General features: G+C 40.9%; 1 protein-coding gene across 11 annotated transcripts in view; it reads left to right on the top strand.

Moving 5' to 3' along the window:
• Positions 1–3,249: 3,249 nt before the first annotated feature.
• KIAA1217 overlaps positions 3,250–19,038 on the top strand; it is a 175,610-nt gene continuing 159,821 nt past the window's right edge. For 9 of the 11 annotated variants that reach the window (XR_013773604.1, XM_079300589.1, XM_079300583.1 and 6 more), the window contains exons 1-2: positions 3,250–3,454; positions 8,425–8,711. Coding sequence is in view for 8 of the 11 variants with exons in the window: in XM_079300589.1 (XP_079156715.1) it covers positions 3,385–3,454; positions 8,425–8,711 (357 nt within the window). In the remaining 3 variants the exon portion in view is untranslated. Of the gene's footprint in view, positions 3,455–8,424; positions 8,712–12,489; positions 12,509–12,986; positions 13,091–19,038 lie in introns of those variants that run through there. The other 2 variants (XM_079300592.1, XM_079300593.1) reach the window with 2 other exon arrangements.

Below are 19,038 nucleotides of genomic sequence, written 5' to 3'. Positions count from 1 at the left end.
GAGTCATTGTTGTGTATTATAAGTCTGACTAATTGAGTGCAGCAGGTATTTGTTAATTGTTCCTCTTACGCACATGCAAAATCCAGAAGTGTCGAAGTCGCTCTGGGACATTAATTTTAAACACAATTAAAACATCATAACCTGTTGGCAATTATTCTCAGTGCATTGTTTTGCTGTTGATGGATCCAGATCTGAGCACAGTAATTAAAAGGAACCACTGTTATTGTTGATCCCACAGATAAACAAATGTTGATTGCATGCTATGAACTGGTTAATCAAGTTTATTTAACTTCTTGTTGTAATTCAACCCAGTGACTGTATTGGGGTGTTCTTTATTTGAGCCTAATAATGTAATGGTTCTGGCTGTCTCCAGCTGCTAGGGGAGTTTCACTAATTCTCTAAACAGACTCCAGTAACATCTTAAGGAATAGCATTGTTAGATGCACAAATTAAATCCAGCTTGAGACCAAGGAATTTTCCCTTAGCATGAGACATGCTTTGAGATCTTCCTGTCCCAACTGCTCCCTGTCCTGAGCAGCAGCAGAGGTGATTATGTTTCCTGAGTGGTGATTATGTTTTATGGGCAGGCTCTTTGGTTTGGTTTGATTTTGATGATACCAAAGTGTGCCATGATTAGTCTCTTTCTTTGCCAATTCTCTTTAATCCTATTTGAGAAACCACTTCTTCAGCTGCAGTTCTCATAAGGTGGCACCTGGTTTTCAAGTCAAAGGTCCACAAACAAAAAAAAACCCAATCTCTCTTAGACCATCTCTACATTTTGGGTGTCTGGTTTGCTCAGGCCCCTTAGCAGCACTATCAATACCATCTACTGTCAGTCTCAGCAGTGGGAGCATCTTGCTGTGGCCATGAAAGCAGCAGTTCTGGACCAGTTTAGCACTATCCCAAGGGGCACCTGGCTGCTCACTGGAACTGGGAAAGTCAAGAGATCAACTCTGTCTTGTGATCTTGGCTATGGAAACTAAGGGCGCTGGCTAAAAGTAGATAGTTAAAATTTTTATTATCATTGTTGTTGTTGCTGTGCTTGTTTTCATCATTATTTTAGTCCTAGATTAATTTTCTATGTATTTTTTTCCCACCATGCATGGAGGGAAAGCCTTCTAAGGAGCTAGAGTGCACTGATTCTGTTCTTATTAAGGTTCTTGGTACAAACATTACTGACCTCCACAGCGAATCCTGGTTTTGTACAAGGCTGAAAAAGTTCCTTCCTTTCAGGCATTTAATGCTTGTGTGCTTTGTACTTTCTTTTGTGTTATTTTAGGATAAGGTCTTTTTAAATGCCCTCAGTTTTTGAACTCTCAGTTTCTGGGCCCTGTGTACACTTAATGTCTTGGTATGGCTTTCATGGTGCTGCTCCAGGCAACTGCACTGGCTTTCTTTTTCCATCACAGGTTTCTGAGTCACTTTACATTTCTTGAAGTTGGTGGTGTTCAGTGTTCACTATTCCTGCAAGAACCCTCTCATGCTTCCAGCTAGCTGTGAATATAAATTGCAAGAGGCTCATTGCAATTGTCCAGACTTTGGAAAACCTTGGTGTTGAAGGTACATTCCTTCATATCACAAAAGAAATATCAGATAAGAGGGATGGCTGGCCATCACTTCTTCTCCTAAAATAGTCCACAATCAGAATGAGCAGGAGGAACCCAGGGCCAGTAAAAACACTATTCTAAATAAAATCACACTGTTTTTTTTTTTATAATTGCAGGGCAACTACAGAATTATTCTGCTGGGAGCACTGTACTGAAGACCTTAAATAGCAGTGCTAATGTTTAAATTGTATTTACATCTTTTCTATGTTTTCCATGCCAGATTTCTGGGACTTCTGCCAGGTTCCAAGACCATATAGAATTAGTTGTTAAAAAGGAAAATAAATATTTCTGAAGTACTAGAGAATTTGTATGTCTGATCTAATGAACAATAGTTTTGTTCACTTATCATTTATTCCTTGTAATTTACTCAACTTTTATTTTTCTTTGACTGGGAGAGGACAGGAGAATGAGTAGAGTGATCCTTCTTAAGCTTCTGCACTGAATTTATATATGCACAAAACATTTCTGTGCCCAATAATCTAAGTAGACAGGATGACATTCCTGCCAGATCGAGATGTAGAAGGAAATGTAGGGGAATTTTCCTAGTCTGGACTGGTGGTTGAGAGGTCATTGCAAACAATTTGGCTGATGTTATATTGAAGTCAGAGTTGAAGAAAACTTGGAAGACCATATTATGCTGGGTCTGTTTAAAATGACATCCAAGATACTGCTACCTGGTGTTGGAGTATAAATTTAAGTGAGAAATTGCCTATTTTTATTAGTATCTCAGTTATGCTTTGTTCTTAATCTAATTCTAAGATGTCTGTGGACATCTTTCTGGTCTTGATGCTGTAACTCAACACTAAGTTTGTTCCATCACCTCTGACTCAGTGTTATGATTTGGATAGACTAAATCAGTCTGATATTCTCTGTTAAATCAACACGTGTGGCAACTGCTGGAATCCGTGGGATTCGATCTCATCCTTCTCAGCCACGCTATTTTTGCCTTGCAGCCTGGTAGATCTATTGATTTTCATGCAGGCTGCTGGTCGCTGATCTGCCAAAAGAGAATTAGTTATATGTTTCTATATGTTTTGCTACTGAGGCTTCGAAATCCCTCTTAACCCAAGTCCCTGCTTACATATTGCTACCATTCATTTTTATTGGCTTTGCTAAAGTTGAATTCCTGTATCTTGATTTTCCCCCAATTCATTCTCTGAGCGGCTTGAAAGAATCCAACTGAAAACAAAACCTCAAAGAGTTTATATAATGAATTACTTTTAAACTAAACGCTAAAAAAGACAGAGCAGTATTTATCAGGAATGTTTGTGGGCTTGGTGGTTACGAGCTTAAAAAAAAAAAAAAAAATACCGTGTGGAAAGGCTTTTGTCCCATGACAGAGATTTAAGAGGCTGCGGGTTCGGATTCCAGCGGAGGCTCAGGCCTGTAATCGCGTTTGAAATGTTGCCTTTCACACGGCGGGGCGCGGGCCGGGAAGGGGCGGCGGCGGGGCCGTCACCTGTTGGGGCCGGGCCGGGGCCCCCGGAGCCGCCTGGGGCCGGGGCTGTGAGGGGCCGGGGCTGTGCCGGGGCTGTGAGGGGCCGGGGCTGTGCCGGGGCTGTGAGGGGCCGGGGCTGTGCCGGGGCTGTGAGGGGCTGGGGCTGGGCCGGGGCTGGGCCGAGCCGGGGCTGTGAGGGGCCGGGGCCGGGCCGGGGCCGCCCGCGGGGCTGCGCCGCCTGCCCAGCGCTTCGCTTCCCTCCGCCTCCTCCGCCCCGAGGCCGGCGCTGACCGAGCCACTCCGAGCTGGAGAGGGGAGCTTGTGCGGTAGGCAGGGACAATGGAGGAAAATGAGAGCCAGAAACTTGAGCTGTGCCTGGCTTGCCCAACAGACAGCAGGCAGACGAGGGGTAAGTAAGCGGCGATAAAAGTAAGGCAAAGATGGAGTTACGTTTAAGCATGTCCCTCGTTGCTGCTTTATATAACTGGAGGCAGAATGCATGGGAAAAAAAAATTCTTGTACTAATGGCTCTGCTGTGCACATTTCCCTGGTTCTGAAAGTGAGTTTAACTTTGTCTCTGGAGAGGTTTTGAGTGCCCTCCGGAGCCGCTGGCGCTGTCACGGTGCGGCTGCCGCCGGTGCGGAGCCTGAGGCGGGGAAAGCCGCTCCCCTTCCCTTCAAATCCTGCCAGCCTCGGCTGTGCAGAGAAACTGCTCTTCCTTCGGGAAACTGGGGCTGAGCTCATCTTTACCTCGGGGTGTCTGCTAAAAGAGGGAGATCCACGGCAGATTGTGACAGGGTAGTTTACTTTGAGTGAAACCACTGGGGTTTGTTCTGGAGCGAAGCCAGGACTGTCTGAGCAGGGGTTGCTCCGCCGCTGTGCTTTCATACATTCACTGCTGCACTGTCTATTTCCTATAAAGTGAACGAAAACTGTTTCCTATTCCCCCTACATGGGCCATTCCACGTGAAACATACCACTCAGGTAGCCTGACAAACACCTAATCTAATCTCTATCTGTTACAGTGTTTGTGGGACACCTGTGGACATTCCCATTTCCTGCATGTTGCATACCTCAAAGGCATTTCAGGAAAAGCAGTGTTACTCTGCTTCTGTGAAACAAATAGTGCGTGTGGTTTAGAAGAAAATCACACAATTTTATGCCAACAAACAGTGTATTAGAAATTTGGGAGGAAAAAAATGCTCATCTTTTTTTTTTTTTTTTTTTTTTTTTTTTTTTTTAATTGGGTGTTCATTAATTGATTGGCGCTCTTCTGAATTACTTTTTCAGTAAAATTGCTGAGCACTGTGAGTAACCTGTGTCTGTTTATGTTTAGTGAAACGGAAATCTTCACTTCAAGAATGTGTCTGAGTAGGAAAAAAAAAGCCTTCAGTAACACATTTCTTCTGTAGGAGTTGTATGAAACTGCCTCAGATCCATGTGGAGCTAGGGAAACAGAGGGCTGAGCAGACTGATTCTATAGTTCCCAAAAATGTTGAGTGCTGAAAGCTCATAACCAAATGTAGTAGTTTTGGCCCCTATCCAGAATTTACATTGGAAAGAGAGCTAATTGTAACGACAGTGAAGTAAATTAGAACAATTCCAAATACTATCACATTTACTGCTAACATAAATGTAACAGAGGTTGGTTTGACTCATGCTGTTAAATCCATGTTCTTTTTTAAAACTTTAGTATTGAATGGGGTTCGCTTCAAGGCTCAGTTTCACTATATCAGTATGAGTCAGGTCCACACTTGTTCCTTTCTGAAATCATTCGAAGAATGTTCTTTTCTCATGTCACCTGGGTTGCAAAACAGGACTATTAAAATCTTCATAGCATTTAAAGTAATGAAGCAAAGTGACTTTCCTGACCTTTGTAGACTTCATGGAGGCTGTGAGTTAGAAGAATTACATAGCAGGACATATCAAAGGACTTTTTTATTTTATTTTTTTTTCTCCCAGCTCACAGCCATTAATCCGTCATGATAATCTTGCCACTAATCCTAGACTACTCCTTCTACACTGCAGACCTGGGCCTTTGCTGTATAATGGGTGGTGATGATGTTAAGAAATCTTGAAACTTGTTTTCAATCAGAGAAGCAAGTCAAGTGTAAGAGTTACTCATGTCTTTGGATAACCAAATTCCTCCCTGTCAATCAGCAAGTCTTGCTTTTAGTTGCCCTCTAGACTTGCTGCTTTATTGAACAGAAAGACCTTCAGCTTTCAGCTTCTGAAAATGAGGGAGTCAGGGAGGGAGACAAGCTTATCTCACACCTCTGTGTTTTCTATTCCCTTCTCTTTGCTCCTTTCCCAAGGAGGTTACTTGCATAATTTATCCTTTTCCTACTCTTAGCACTCATCTGGGAACCATCACTTGATGTTTCACACATTTCACAGTTATCTGTGGAGATTGATTTGCTGGGCCTATTATCTTTACTTGGAAGATATGGAAGGTTTACCCCACAATGTTTCAGAACACTCCAAGATCCAGAAAATCTCTCTCAGTTTTTCCTCCCTGTAGCACTGTGGCATACACAGCATCTGTAGAACTGATGTGTCTCCAGATCCACAGGGGAGTTTCAGCAGCCCAGCCCTGCCACTGAAGTCACTTATCCCTGTCTAGGAAGTGGTCCAAAACATTTTTTTCAGCAGTTAGGAGAGAAAAGGCCCATAGTGAAACACAACAGATTTTGGTTTGCAAAGAAAGTCATGTACTGCTGTGTGCTGTAATGATACAGGACCAGGATCTTGCTGGATGCCCAAGTCAGCTTTCTGGCAAGATGAGAAATGAGTTTGCATAGTTTACATTCCTTTCTTTTCACTGGTATTTATACAGTGTTTTCCAAATATATGAACGAAAAATAAGAGAGTTTGTTGATCTTTCTGATACAGTATAAGAAAAGTATGTTATTTTTGACTCCTTTTCAAGGTTTCACCTAATAACAAACAGTGGTAAAACATTTTATTTGCTATGTCTCTTTATATGCCAAATAATTAGCTCTTTCTTAAATTATTGAAATTACTGAAGTGCAGAGTAGAGAAAGACTGCATGAGAGAGCTTTAGGACCCAAAATACACACTCATGAGTTCTGGGTTGTGCTTATCAGCATAGGTTTACCTGCCTTCTTGAGGAAGTGCCTGCCATCACTTCAGTGATTGAAACTGCTGCTGTGACCATACTTTGAGAGCTTATACCAAATTGCTGTACTCAGTCACTCAGGCTCATGCTGACTCCCCCCAGCTCCAGGAAAATCCCTTGTTTTATGTCTGTGCCTTTGTTCCAGCAGCCTCAGGGATATAACCTCTAAGGCTCTTGGCACAACAAATTAAAGATGGTAAATTCCATCCAGTCCCAGCCTACCTAGTTTCCCTCCTGTGTAAAATCCATTGGTATGCCTGTCAGCTTTCAGAAAATGTTTTTAGTGGGTTTATCTGGAGTAGCCACGCTGGCTTCTTGCAAGCAAAACTTTCCTGTTTGCCATTTTTCTCAAACAAGTTCAATGTACTTGGTGGCTCATGCTTTGACTTTTCAATAAGCAGAGAGGGTGGATGTTTCTTAATTGAGTTGTGCCTGAAAAAGTTGAGTGCATGCATGTTTGTACATGAAGGTGAGGCTGCTGCTCTGAAGGTTTAACCAGGATTGTGCTGCTGAGGTCTTAGAAGGTGCTGTGAAGATCACAGATGAAATTTTGAATCTGTGTGAGAGTAAGATGTCCCTGTGAACCAAACCTGCTCACAAAGTTGTGTCCAGATCTGTGCTCATCAAACCGTAGTGTCACCTGCAGTTTGGGCCCCTGTGCCTGCATTTGCTTTCAGGATAGATTTCCATGAAGGCAAACAAGAAGACATTGTTGAAAATTTTGGAGCCCTTGAACAATATAGGGAGTTTACAGAAACGTGAAGTCTTTGAGGACCAGGGCCAAGTTCTGTTATGGAACCCCAGGAAATTGATTCCCTATGTGAATTGGTGGGACATCCAGCAGCAGCTCCACCAGTGGAGGATTTGCTTTATTACTAGGGCTTGATGTTCCATGGCACGTGTCGGGCAATTGACAATGCACACCACAAAGCTGAGAAATCCTCAGCATAAAATCCTGAGGTGAGTGGTGTGCCTACCACACACAGTGTCAGAATGACTGACTGAACCATAAAAAGAAGTGAGTAGGTGCCTGCTTCCAAACAGCAGTGCTGTATAGTGGCAGCACACGGGAGAAACGTCAAGGGGAGGAGAAGGGGCTCTGAGGAAGAGTGTCAGAGAGAAATAAAGATTATTCAAAACAGGTAGGAGAAGGAGCTCCCTGCTCCTGGGGAGGTGCTGGGAAGAGTTAACACTCAGGGGCATGAGAGTCTGGGTCTGGTAAAGATGAGGAAGGCCACATCAGACTTGGAGAGGCCTTTTCAGTACTTCAAGTTTTTGTTAGGGTTTTTTTTTTTTCCTTTGCTGACAAAGGAGTGAGGGATTTTTTCAAAGGTATTAGGTAACAAGGCTCCAGTCTACTAGTTTTTGAGCACCAGAGGGTTCGTGTTACAAAGTTACCTGAAGATAAGCCAGCACTTACATACCCACAGTGTCTGCCTATGTCTTTGGTCTGAAAGTAGATTTCAAAGTAAAATTTGTCTGAGAGTTTTTGCTTTTCCTCCCCCCCCCCTTTTTTTTTTTTTTTTTTTTTTTAATCACACAGAACTTGCTTTTATTCTATTTATTAATAAACGGTTTATGGAAAAATGATGTAGAATTTTCCAGCCCACTGTCCTGAGACATATAAAATCCGAGGGAGATCCGTAAAATTTAAAACCAGACCACAGTCACAAATCAGGCAAAAGAGACTCCCTCTTATTATTTCCTAGGTGTTTCAGAACGTGTTGAAAACACACTGAAATAAAAGATTACGGATTACAAATCTGCTTTGTCAAAGGAATTTTATCAGTTTGTATCCTTAAGGATACTAGTTATGGAGCTATTAAGTGTAGTGGACGCTATTGAAGGAATCTGTTTCTTCTTGTAGAAAGCATCCTGTAGATCTTAAAGGTCAGGGAATAAGGGCCCTGTCAGATCTTCTTTTCAAGTCACATAGGTAAAGTTGGTATAAAAGGAACATCTACTTTAATGATACTCACTTTCCTGTGAGGCAATACTGCAGTTGTGTGATAAAAGTAGATAAGTATGTGCATAGCTTATATAAGGGATTATTTCTGGGCCACTTACTATGATGTGTATATGCCTAATGATGCAGAACATGCCATTGCACACTGCCAGTCTTTTAAAAAAAGTACCTAGCTTTCGTATCAATCTTTTTTCCCATTTTGCTACTGATGTGAATGTTGGTATTAAGTTTATATAACATAAAGAGTTTGGTTTTGGTTTGTGTTTCTTTTCAGACCAGGCAAAGCCCAGTTTGCATGTGACATCACTGGACGATGCAGAATGTCTCCGATCTAAGGAGCTCCTGTCGACCCCGAGCAGCCACACTTCTTCCAGCTCCAAGGCCGCCCGCCACATCCCTCGCAGACATACAGTAGGTGGCCCTCGCAGCTCCAAAGAAATACTGGGAATGCAAACCTCAGAGATGGACAGGAAGAGAGAGGCTTTTCTTGAGCATCTGAAACAGAAATACCCCCACCATGCCACAGCAATAATGGGACACCAGGAGAGACTGAGAGATCAGGTAAGGAAGGAGAATTTGTGTAGCGTCTTTTGGTTGAGTGTAACCTCATTAAAAAAGGGGAAAATGTAACAAAGTATGAAACAATTTTTTTGGATGTGGCCTGAGATTCAGATGTTGCCTTGAAATTCAAAGAAACAAAATTAATCTCTTCAGTATTACCTTGGAATTGTTTGTTGAAACTGACATTTCTGAAGAGCTTTTCTTTTTTTTTAGAGCATACACAGAGAAAGGAGTGAAGGTGAGACTCTTGATCTTAGTATATGAGTCTCAATCTATTTTTCACAGCTGTAGGGAAAATATGGAACAGCTGCTAACTTCTGTTACACTTTCAGTATTGGCACCACTGCCTGGGAGAAAAGAAAATACCTGCAGAGTGTGTCTGTATGCTTTAGCTGGCTCCGTTACCCTTTCATTTACTTTCTTTTCTATTTCTGAGTTTTGTAATGCAAACAGAACAGATTTACCCATAACTATCTGCCTCCTCCAGGGAGCTTTGACACCCACATTTGTCTGTCAGCAGCATACCTGAGGGTGGTGTGCCTCTGCCTGCAGTTGCTTTCCAGCAGCGAGCAGGAGATGTGGGGTCAGGGCAGAGGTGACATGCTGATGTATTTCTCAGAGCAGGTGGAGGCTGCTGGCACGCCAACCTTCTGAATTCAGGGAATGCCATGCAAGGATCTCTTCCTAACTCTGGTTTTGGGTGCAATGACTGAGTTTAATCTCTTCAGGCAATCTACAGTCTAGTCCTTAATTAATTATTTTCCATCAAGCATCGGAATTTGGAGTTTGGTCTAAAAAATCTTGTGCTCATTATTCTCGGTTTAACAGATGATTGTCAGCAAGCCTTTTTGTAGAAGTTTGTTTTCCTTAGTGGTTTATAGATGTTTCAGCACTAACAGCAAATAATTTGTAAATAAGGAATAAAAATGAGTTGGAGAAACATTGTGCTCTGTTATGGAAGCTCTTAGTGAATTCCAAGCTTCTTTGAAGCTTTGCATACTTGAGAGGCTTTGAAGATCAGACTGTTACAGGTTTGGAAAGATTGTAATTTGTTAACTCACCCCTAGAACTTCTCTTTTACAGGGCCTCTAGAGATCCCAGGTGGTATCACTGTTAGAATCCATCTGTATCCAGCTAAAATTGCTGCAAGACTTCAGCTCTAATGAGGATGATCTATTCCTTATTTTTAAACAGTCTTGCTCCTTTTTTTTTTTTAAGTCTTGATTTTTTTTCCTCCCCACTTATCTCTTTCATGAACTTTAGTGACTGTGTGGAATGTGCTGGGTGGTGGATAAAGATAGCATACAAATTAAATAAAGGGGGTGGGAGGGGGGCGAAATCCAGAGATTAGATCTTTTGGAGTCATGTAAATATTTAGTTCCAGTGTTGCAGACACTGCAAACCTAGTTTGAACAGCCTACAGCATTACACCCTACACATTACACCCTACACATTTTGTAATTTGAGCCTTTTCTGAAGGCAGTAAATTACAGAAGGAATGCAGTAACTGCTCTTGATATTTGTTTAAAATGTGTCTTCCTTGCTAATTTATTGAGGGTAAAATTCATTCTCCTGCTTCTATTTTTTGGTGATTAGACATATGTATTATATGTGTTGTATATAATGAGGTTTTTTACAATTTCAAAACAAAATAGCTTTAAAACTACTATTGGAGCATCAAAATGTATTTCTTGAAAGTATGAAATACTGAAGATTCTAGCCATTCAGCCTTCCTTTAAAAAGTATAAACTGAACTGAAACCACATGAAAACATGCAGAAATAAGTAATACAAGTTGATTGTAAGGAAGTTGCTTAGTTGGCATGGGATGTGTCAACTGTCTGGCTCATCAGATGCAGTAAGACTATGATGATCATAGCATTACAGTTCAGAGGGGGATTTTCTTACCAATTGTGTCTCTGTGTGCATGCCCACGTATCAGTATTTGGTGTGTAAACCTGTTTATATGTAACTGTATATAGATCCACATAGGTATATGTATATAAATATAAAGTTATATATATATACACAGCTGTGTGTATATGCATGTATGTGTAGGTATAATGTGTGATTTCTTAGCTACTCCATGAATAAGACTATAGTATAATTTTACATTGAAAGGTGCATATGTATGTTTAGCATCCATGCTTCCTTTTTTCCACCCTTATATATGTGAGTGTGTAGCAGTGGTATAGAAGACAAGCTACATGCACATGTAGTAGATATGTATATGTAACATATGTATCACAAAATTTGTAAGATGGATGGGAAGACATAATTTAAAGTATCACATTTTAAATTAAAATGTCACAATTTATTTTCCAGGTTCCTTTTCTCCCTTCTTATTTTTTCAGCTGCGCTAATATCTGGAAAGTGGCAACATTGTCTGTGGTGGGAATTTCCCCACTGTAGGGCACGTATCAAGGATGGTAGTTAATGGAACACCATTTTCTAATCTCTCTGTCAAATGGTGCAGCTGAAGCATAAAATACCCCAGTATTTACAGTCAGGAGGTAGCCCCTGGTATATCATATAATTTCTCTTTCAGGTTGCTCTAAACCCTGTCAGCTCCACAAGTAATAGAAAATCAAGATTGGTAATTGTCTGGTTTCTTCTATGTGGACATTCATCTCCTATCCATTTTAGCCATCATTATCTGAGTATGGCAAACTGACTCCTTGTTTGCAGGAAATAAACATCAGGGAAAAAAATATTTGATGCTGCCACATCCTACTGTATCACTTCCAGCAGCAAGGGCAGCTGAATGTTGTCTGCATCTTCCACTATGCACTAATGGTTTCCTCCAGGCTTCATTTATTCAGATAAATCCCTCCCTGGATGTGCCTCCTGAGGACCCATTTCTGCTCCTGATAATCTGCCACAAATCAGAAGTACAATCATGGCCAGGTAAAATGCCAGCAGGGATTACTGATGGTTAGCTAATATGATGACCTGAAACCTCCCAGCTGTGCACACAGATCATTTCTCCTCCAAAGGTTTGTTGCCTTGTTTGTGATATCGTGTTCTGGAAAGGAAGGCTCACAGAGGCAGGGACCATCTTTATTTGCACAAGGGGCTTGGGATAATCCAGCAAGGCAAATAGCCTGCAGCTAAGCTGTCTGTGGTAAACTGCAGCATGACTTTGCAGCAACCTGGGGGGTGCAGACATGCCTTGTGCACCCCAGCATGGGAAAATGCAGCACCCAATGGCCACAGCTCTGTCACCCACAGCCCAGCAGCTTGCCCTGACATTGCAGCTTTTCACTTTTCTAAGTCCACAGCTGGGCACCAGAGCTCCCTCCACCTGGAAGCCTGTAAAGCAGAGGAACAAAATCTTTTTTTTTAGGTAATGCAAGTTTCTGCAGGAGCTTTAAATACCTTACCTCTGCCAAGGATGTCTCATATGTGGTAATGAAAGGAAGGTGCTAATGTGATCCCCAGGGAAGTTAGAAAGAAAGCAAAGAAAGCAAGAAGGAAACAGTCTGGGATGTCTTCAGTTTCAGACAGTGTGAATCATCTGCTGTGGAACTCATGGAAGGACACAGTCACTTGCTTAGGTGAGGTTCACTCTGGTCAGCAGAGAAAGAGATCAAGAACAAGTGTAAAAGCTGGGTCTGTAGCTGCAAGCATGAAAAGGAGTTAGCAATTAAGGGGTTAAAATGCTAACCTGGCAATGGGAGGGGGTAATCCTTGCTGTGAACCTGTTTTACAAGTCACCTCTAAAAAAGCCTTTCTGAGGGGCAGAGAACAAAAATGAATGCGTAGAAGTTTTTCTGAGCAGAAGCTTATGAGCCTGGGGTAAGAAAGTGAGCTGGAAGAAGTTTGCCACAGCTTTCTTCAGTTGTTGTTTGACTAGGAAATAGGCTGGGAGGTGTGGAAGGGTCAGGAGCAGCTCTAGTGCTTCAGGCAGCGCTCCGTGGAGAAGAAATTTTCTTGGCAAACGAAACTAGATTTCAATCAATTAAAAACAAAACCCAAATCCTTCCGGTGCCTTTGCAGGGCTGATTGCCGAGAAAATGGTGGTTGGGGTTTTTTTGTTATGTTCATTTAGATCTGAACATGACAGGTAACTCTGGCATCTGGGCAGGTGTGGCCAAGGTTACCATGGAGATCCATGATGTCATGCTTGATAGAGCATGTCAAGACAGCTAATCTAACATGTAGATGTTCCAAAAGTCCCATAGGCCAGGACTAAGCTTTATGCAAATAACAAAGTTACTCTGCAAAAGGGCGAAAGGAAACACGGCTGAGATATGGCGTGCTTTCTACCTGGCAGCTTGAAAGGATTATTACAGACTTCATCGTAAATTAAAACTTTTGGAACTAAAAGAAGAGGATTTCAGACTGTCTCTGGCCTCACCTGTGGAATCTCACATTTCGGTAAATAAGCCTCTTTCTGTTTCTGCCCTTGCTGTGAAAAAATGCTTTTGAAATCGTGGAGTTTGCTTCACCACGTTCCTGCTGGCAGCAGGGCTGAGTCAATAAAGCAAGTTTTCTGGCAGGGCATGTTCCCTTTTCTCTTTCAAAAATGAGTTCTTTATTGAATGGACTAAGAATTCAGAATGATTTGCAAGGCATTGTAATGTATCATGTTGATTATATGAATCATGCTGCAAAAATTTCCTAGGTAGTGTTTTGGAGGAGAAACTAAGAATTGAGACACTGTATTTATTTGTAGATTATTGCCAGATGTCTCTCCTTTAACTGTTAAAATAGAACCCTAAAATTACAACAGCATTTATTGCAGGATTTGATATCTGTTAAAATACTGAAGCTTTTTGTTTTTTACATGAATCGCAGTATCAGTTGGTTAAACTGACTTTGAGTATATGTTTTGATATCACAGGTAACATTTCAGCACTTCTTAGTAGATTTTTTTTCCTTGTGTAAAAGTACATTAGTAGAGGGTAAACATATTTGGAGGTGAAAGTCGAACAACAGAAAGGCTATTGGGACTTTGGGATTTGAGGTACAAACAAAAGGGGATAGTTTCAGTCCCTCTGGAGAGACAGCAAACGCCCTGTGCTCTGAGTTTGCAAGCTCCCATCAGCCAGGAGATGCAGCGAGCAGCAGTGGGTGCGGGCTGGCCCCGGCTCGGCTCGGCGGTAGCGGCGGCAGCGCCCGCCGGGCTCCGGACGCTCCGTGCGGAATGAAACGGGTAGGTCTGGGTGGGAGAGCGCGGGGACAACGCCCCGGCCGAAAAACGGGGAAACAGACCAACAGCAGTGTTCTGCCTGAGACTACTGAGAGATGTAAACTTGAGAGCAACTTCTCTTCCGTGTAGATCCTCAGTAGGATTTAGGGAATGAGGAGCTTGCAGAATATGGTATGCACATTGTTTAATTCCAGGTGAAAAAACAGGGTATAAAGGTTTTCTGATATTCTGCATTGCTTGATTAGGCAAGGTTAAATAAACATTTTTTGGAATGTGTGGTGACTTTTAAAGTGAAAGAACTGAAAGCACTAGAAGTTAAGAAATCACTTAAAAAACTTTAAATTTATTTATTTGTTTTAGTCACAAATCTCTTTCTTTTACTCCCAGTTACATCTTGAAACCGAGTTATTAATGGAAATTTTTTAGAATTAATTTAATTTAAAACTTTTTCCCAGAGTCTGAGTGTTAGTTGTTTAGTACTTGCTTATGTACAAATAATAATGTGTAAAATGAACTGGTGTATTTTGCGTTCATTACACGGTTGCTGGTTGATGCCATGGAATGGGGAGAAACTGATTTAGTGTTAGTACTGCATGAGCACTTCTTTGGTCTGTGCAAGTTAAAAGACAGAGATAAGAATTACATTCAGTTTTAAAATGTGAAGAATGTGATTTTAATCTGGATATGCTGCAATTTTTTCTCGTTGGGCACATCCATTTTGTGGAATCACCCCTTGGTTCACATGCTGCTGTACCTAACATGTCACCAATAAATGCCTCTTTGCATCTGAGAAATCAGTGTCACATGGCCAGAACTTGCTGTTGTGTTGGCATAGGCTGTAGGTCTTTGTGTGGGGGAAAAGTGAAGTTTCAGAAGTTGTTGGAGGTGATTTCTGTGAGTTTCTGCCTCCTCTCCACCAATGGGTATTGCTTCCCTGGCTGGTGAGAGAGCAGTCCTGTCCCTGGGCAGGTGCTACAATTCATTGCTTTCCAGGGCCACCTTAAGTTAAGGGCAACTGCTCCTATTTTACTTGTTACGAGCACCTAAGAAAATCTATGAAAATGAACATATGCAACATGATCATGATGTTGAATCTCTGCTGGATTCCAAGCCCTTAGCTTTTGTTTATGAAAGGACATGAGATGACATGTCCATTTGTTTTGAGTTGAAACATGCTCTTTAGTCCCCAGATAATGCTGTGATTGCAAGATATTTATAAATAGCTTGATAGATAAATGAACAAAGAGCTGGATTTACTTTGCATTCACTCAAAGTGAAAATGCTGAGGAAGAAGAATATTCCTAATAGAGTGTCTCAGTGGAAAGTCTTTCAATTTTACCCTCTAGTTTACAAAAGTAAGACAGCCTATTAAGGTACATATTAAACTACTAGCCCCAAGGTATCTGAGAGTAAATGAAGTTTAACTAGATTGTTAATACTTGCTTTGATAAATATAAGTTTCTTCATTTATATCTATCAGTTAAAAGTAATTTGAAAAGCTGGAGTTTTCTTGAAAAAGCAAACAAAACAAAGCTGCAGACTAATAAATCAATTTCTTTCTTTTTCCTTCCCTCCCCCATGCAAACCACACACCATTGCTGTTACTTTGCCCCAACAGGATTAGTAACTTTTTTTCTGTGGCAACGCCTCTGCATTTCAAATACTGTGTATTGTTTGTAACTCAGAAGTCTCAGGTAGTTGTTCGTACTTACCTTTGTTCATGTGAATTTTATACATATATTTTTCCAATCTTATTTTATGACAAGCAAAAGTAATTTTAGAATGCTTTGTATTCAGTTGACTGAGTAAATGCCTGCAGTAATCTTGTTCTGGTACCTATTGTTAAATCCAGTAAAGAATCTAGGACTTTGGTATCCCTTAAAGCATATTTCAGGCAACTGCCTTCAAAAGTGTTGCCCATGGAAACCTCTCCCAGTTATTGTAAACACCTGAGATTCCTTAGGTTTCAGAAACTTAAGCTTTTCTGGCCCAAAATGTCCTGAGGCATTTACAGGGGTGTTTTTGTTGGGTTTAGCCCTTGTTCTTTCTGGGCTGCCTCTGTCGATGGCTGCCAAAAGCTGCACCCAGACACTCAGCAGGGTCCTGCCTGGGGGATGGGCTCAGTGCAGCAGGGCTCCTTCTGCACAGGTGGGGAGGAGTGTCTGCACAAAGGGTGCTTTGCCTCCTCTTCCAGCTCTGCTTTAAACCAAAGCACCTCCAGTTGCTTCCTGCCCAGCACAGGGATGAGCAGCATCCTGAGGACACCATTCCAGATGGGACTTGTCGGTGATCCTTAAATCCCGAAATTAATTTCAAGCCCCTTATTTACTTGTGAGAGTACAATAAGTTTGTGATGGAATTCATAATGAAGGCCTGCAGTCTCTGGACTACAGACACTTTTGGCCACGCTGGTTTTGAGCAGGTGTTCTCACTTGGCCATAGCTCTGGAGGTGCTGCAGAAGGTGTGAGGAGCACTTGTCTGGCAGATGATCACAGCCAGGCAGAGGTGTTGGGTGAGGGCAACAGGTTGTGCTGGTGATAGTGCTGAGGTGACAGTGTGACATCCCTGGCTGTTGGTCAAGACTCCCTCTCTAACCTGTGATTAGCCTCAGAACTGGTGAATTTGATGTATCCAAAAAACATTTCCCTCAAATGGCTATGAATATGCTTGGGTTGTTCTTATTGCAGCTGAATAATTCTGTTAGCTTCTCACTGGGATCCACTTTTTTGCTATTTGCACATCAGTTGGGATAGGAGCATATATTTATGCCAGTCATTAGCAAAGTAAATGCACCTCTGGACTATTGCTGCTGCTTTACAGCATTTTTTTAGTTGATATTCTAACAAAGGCAAGTTGCACTGAAGTCACCTGATGAACTGGTTTTGTTTAACCATAATCACTGGGATTTAAATGTCTTTTCTGGGCTCAAATAGGAGAACAAGAGTAAATAAGGCAAACGAATTGCTTATGTGCATATATTCCAATTTTCTTTCTCTTCAAATGAGTTCAATACACCAGGAAAAACAGTGCTATTGGTAAAATTTTGGCCAACACCTGTGAGTCTAAAATGTGAGCCCCTAAAATATACATTTTTAACATTCACCCAGTCATGGTAATTGTGCCAGTTCAGTAAATTAGAATCTGTGGTATCAATTTCTCCATCTTGACATAGCAAGGCTATGCAGGGACTTTGGGTTGGTCAAGAATCTTCTGAAGGGTCCTCTTTTGGTCTTGTGGATTTTTTGTCCCTATTAGTACCTTTTGTGCTACTGTATTTTGTGTGGCCTGTTGTGCAGGGGATTGTAGTGATTCCAGTTATTCACTAGGAGATTGCTGCTTTAGTAAGCACTGAGCAGTGTCATTTCCTTCAGTTTAGGAAAGATTTTCACTGGCTGATCAATACACTGCCACAGGTGTACTTCACTTAAAAAAAGTCTAAAATTCCAAATTAGTTATTAAGTAAAGGAAGAGCGAAGCTGTTCTCTTAGGTTATCTTTGGTAATCTTTGGATTACAAAATCCAGAAGACCAATAATATGTTTTTCACCATGAGTTCTGCCTCGTAAGGGTGATTTCTTAACACCTGTCAGGTGATGAATGTGGGATAATCAGTCATCATGTATGTTCTGATCTTTAGTAGTTACAGATTATTTTGTTCCACACTGTGAGATTTATCTTCCAAAATGATCTTTCTAGTTGTAAGACTGGATCTTCCTGATACCTACATGAATGTCCAGCTCAGTTTTATATTGCTGAATTCTTGGCTGTGTTAATGGCTCATGACTGGAAATTCCAGGACTCAATTAAGACTTTTTCAGCTTGTAAGGAGTTTCTTACACATTTCTTACACATACCTGTAATAAACTGTCTTCATTGCAATTATTTCATTCAAAAGAGAAAAACTAGTTATACTTAAATTTCAATTGAAGATAAATATTTCTTCAGTCTGGAGGGAGATATCTGTTCTTCAAGAGAAGAGGAAGGCAGCAAGAGGAAAATGTAGAGTGGAAAAACAGAGTTAAAGGTTTGTTTTTTCATTTGAAAGAAGTTGACTCTGCTTTTAAGTCCTACATGATATGTTCATTTCAGATACACTTCCTGCCAGATGAACAAGCAGAGACTTTTCCAATTTGCACCTATGTTGTGGGTATGTGGGTGTCTAAAGTTTGGAAACAGACCTGCTGTCAATGTTTATGTATGAGCTTTGGGCTTTCTTCCACTGTGCTTTGAAAGCATAATTTTAGCTGCATTTATTAATTTATAGCCCTATTTTTAGTAACACAAAATACTATACATCAGACTGTTGTAATTAGTAGGAAAATACTCACAGAAGGAGCAAATATTTGACTTTGATTAGAATAAGTAAAAAGAAATGTCACTTATTTCCCATTGGCTGAACAAATAAACCATTGCATGACAGTGGTTGGTTGATTTAAGTGATAGTAAGTATTTTTTTGAAGGAAGAATTATTTTTCAGGATAGTGTAAAAAATTAATTAAAAGTACACTTGTAACATAAATGCTTCCATTTAAAAAGTGTACCCAAAGAATTAGAACAGTTATAAAATTACTTGTAGATCTAAACAAAGTGTTTATTTTCTTTTTTCCTTTTTACAGAGAAGTGATAATTTTAGTAAATTCTTGATCTACTTATATATACTTATATATCTATATTTCCCTAAAATAGAAAAACCTACTTCAAAACCTCACATATACTGTGCGCCAATATCACTTCTTCATTATGGATATCACATGATCTTTATTTTTTTTATAAAGCTATTTCATATTAAAATTGTATCATAGCTTTGCATTAAACAGACAACATTATGTCAACGTCTACTCTCCAGGGATGTGGGGTAGAACACAGAAGATATACAGAGCCTCTGTATTCTTCTGTTCTGAGAATGGGATCACCACAGTAATGCAATTACCATGATTTATCAGTAACTACTGCAGCATTTTTGGTTTTTTTAGAGGATCTCTATTGTTCCAATTTGTTTTCAGCTTCTAATCCAAGCTGCCATCGTTTTGGCTAATGCTAGGTCCAGCACTGGGAGCAGGATGGATATCCTGCCAGCCTCTTGCATGCACAGACCAGGGACTCCGCTCTACCAGAGGCAATTAGTGTGGTATCTGTCACTGGGGAATTTAAATGAAAATATGTGATAGAAACA

The sequence above is a fragment of the Erithacus rubecula genome (assembly GCF_903797595.1).
Source record: "Erithacus rubecula genome assembly, chromosome: 3".
In the NCBI taxonomy this organism is placed as follows: Eukaryota; Metazoa; Chordata; class Aves; order Passeriformes; family Muscicapidae; genus Erithacus; species Erithacus rubecula.
The sequence above is the reverse complement of the archived record's forward strand: the minus strand, read 5'-3'. Positions and strand labels throughout refer to the sequence as shown.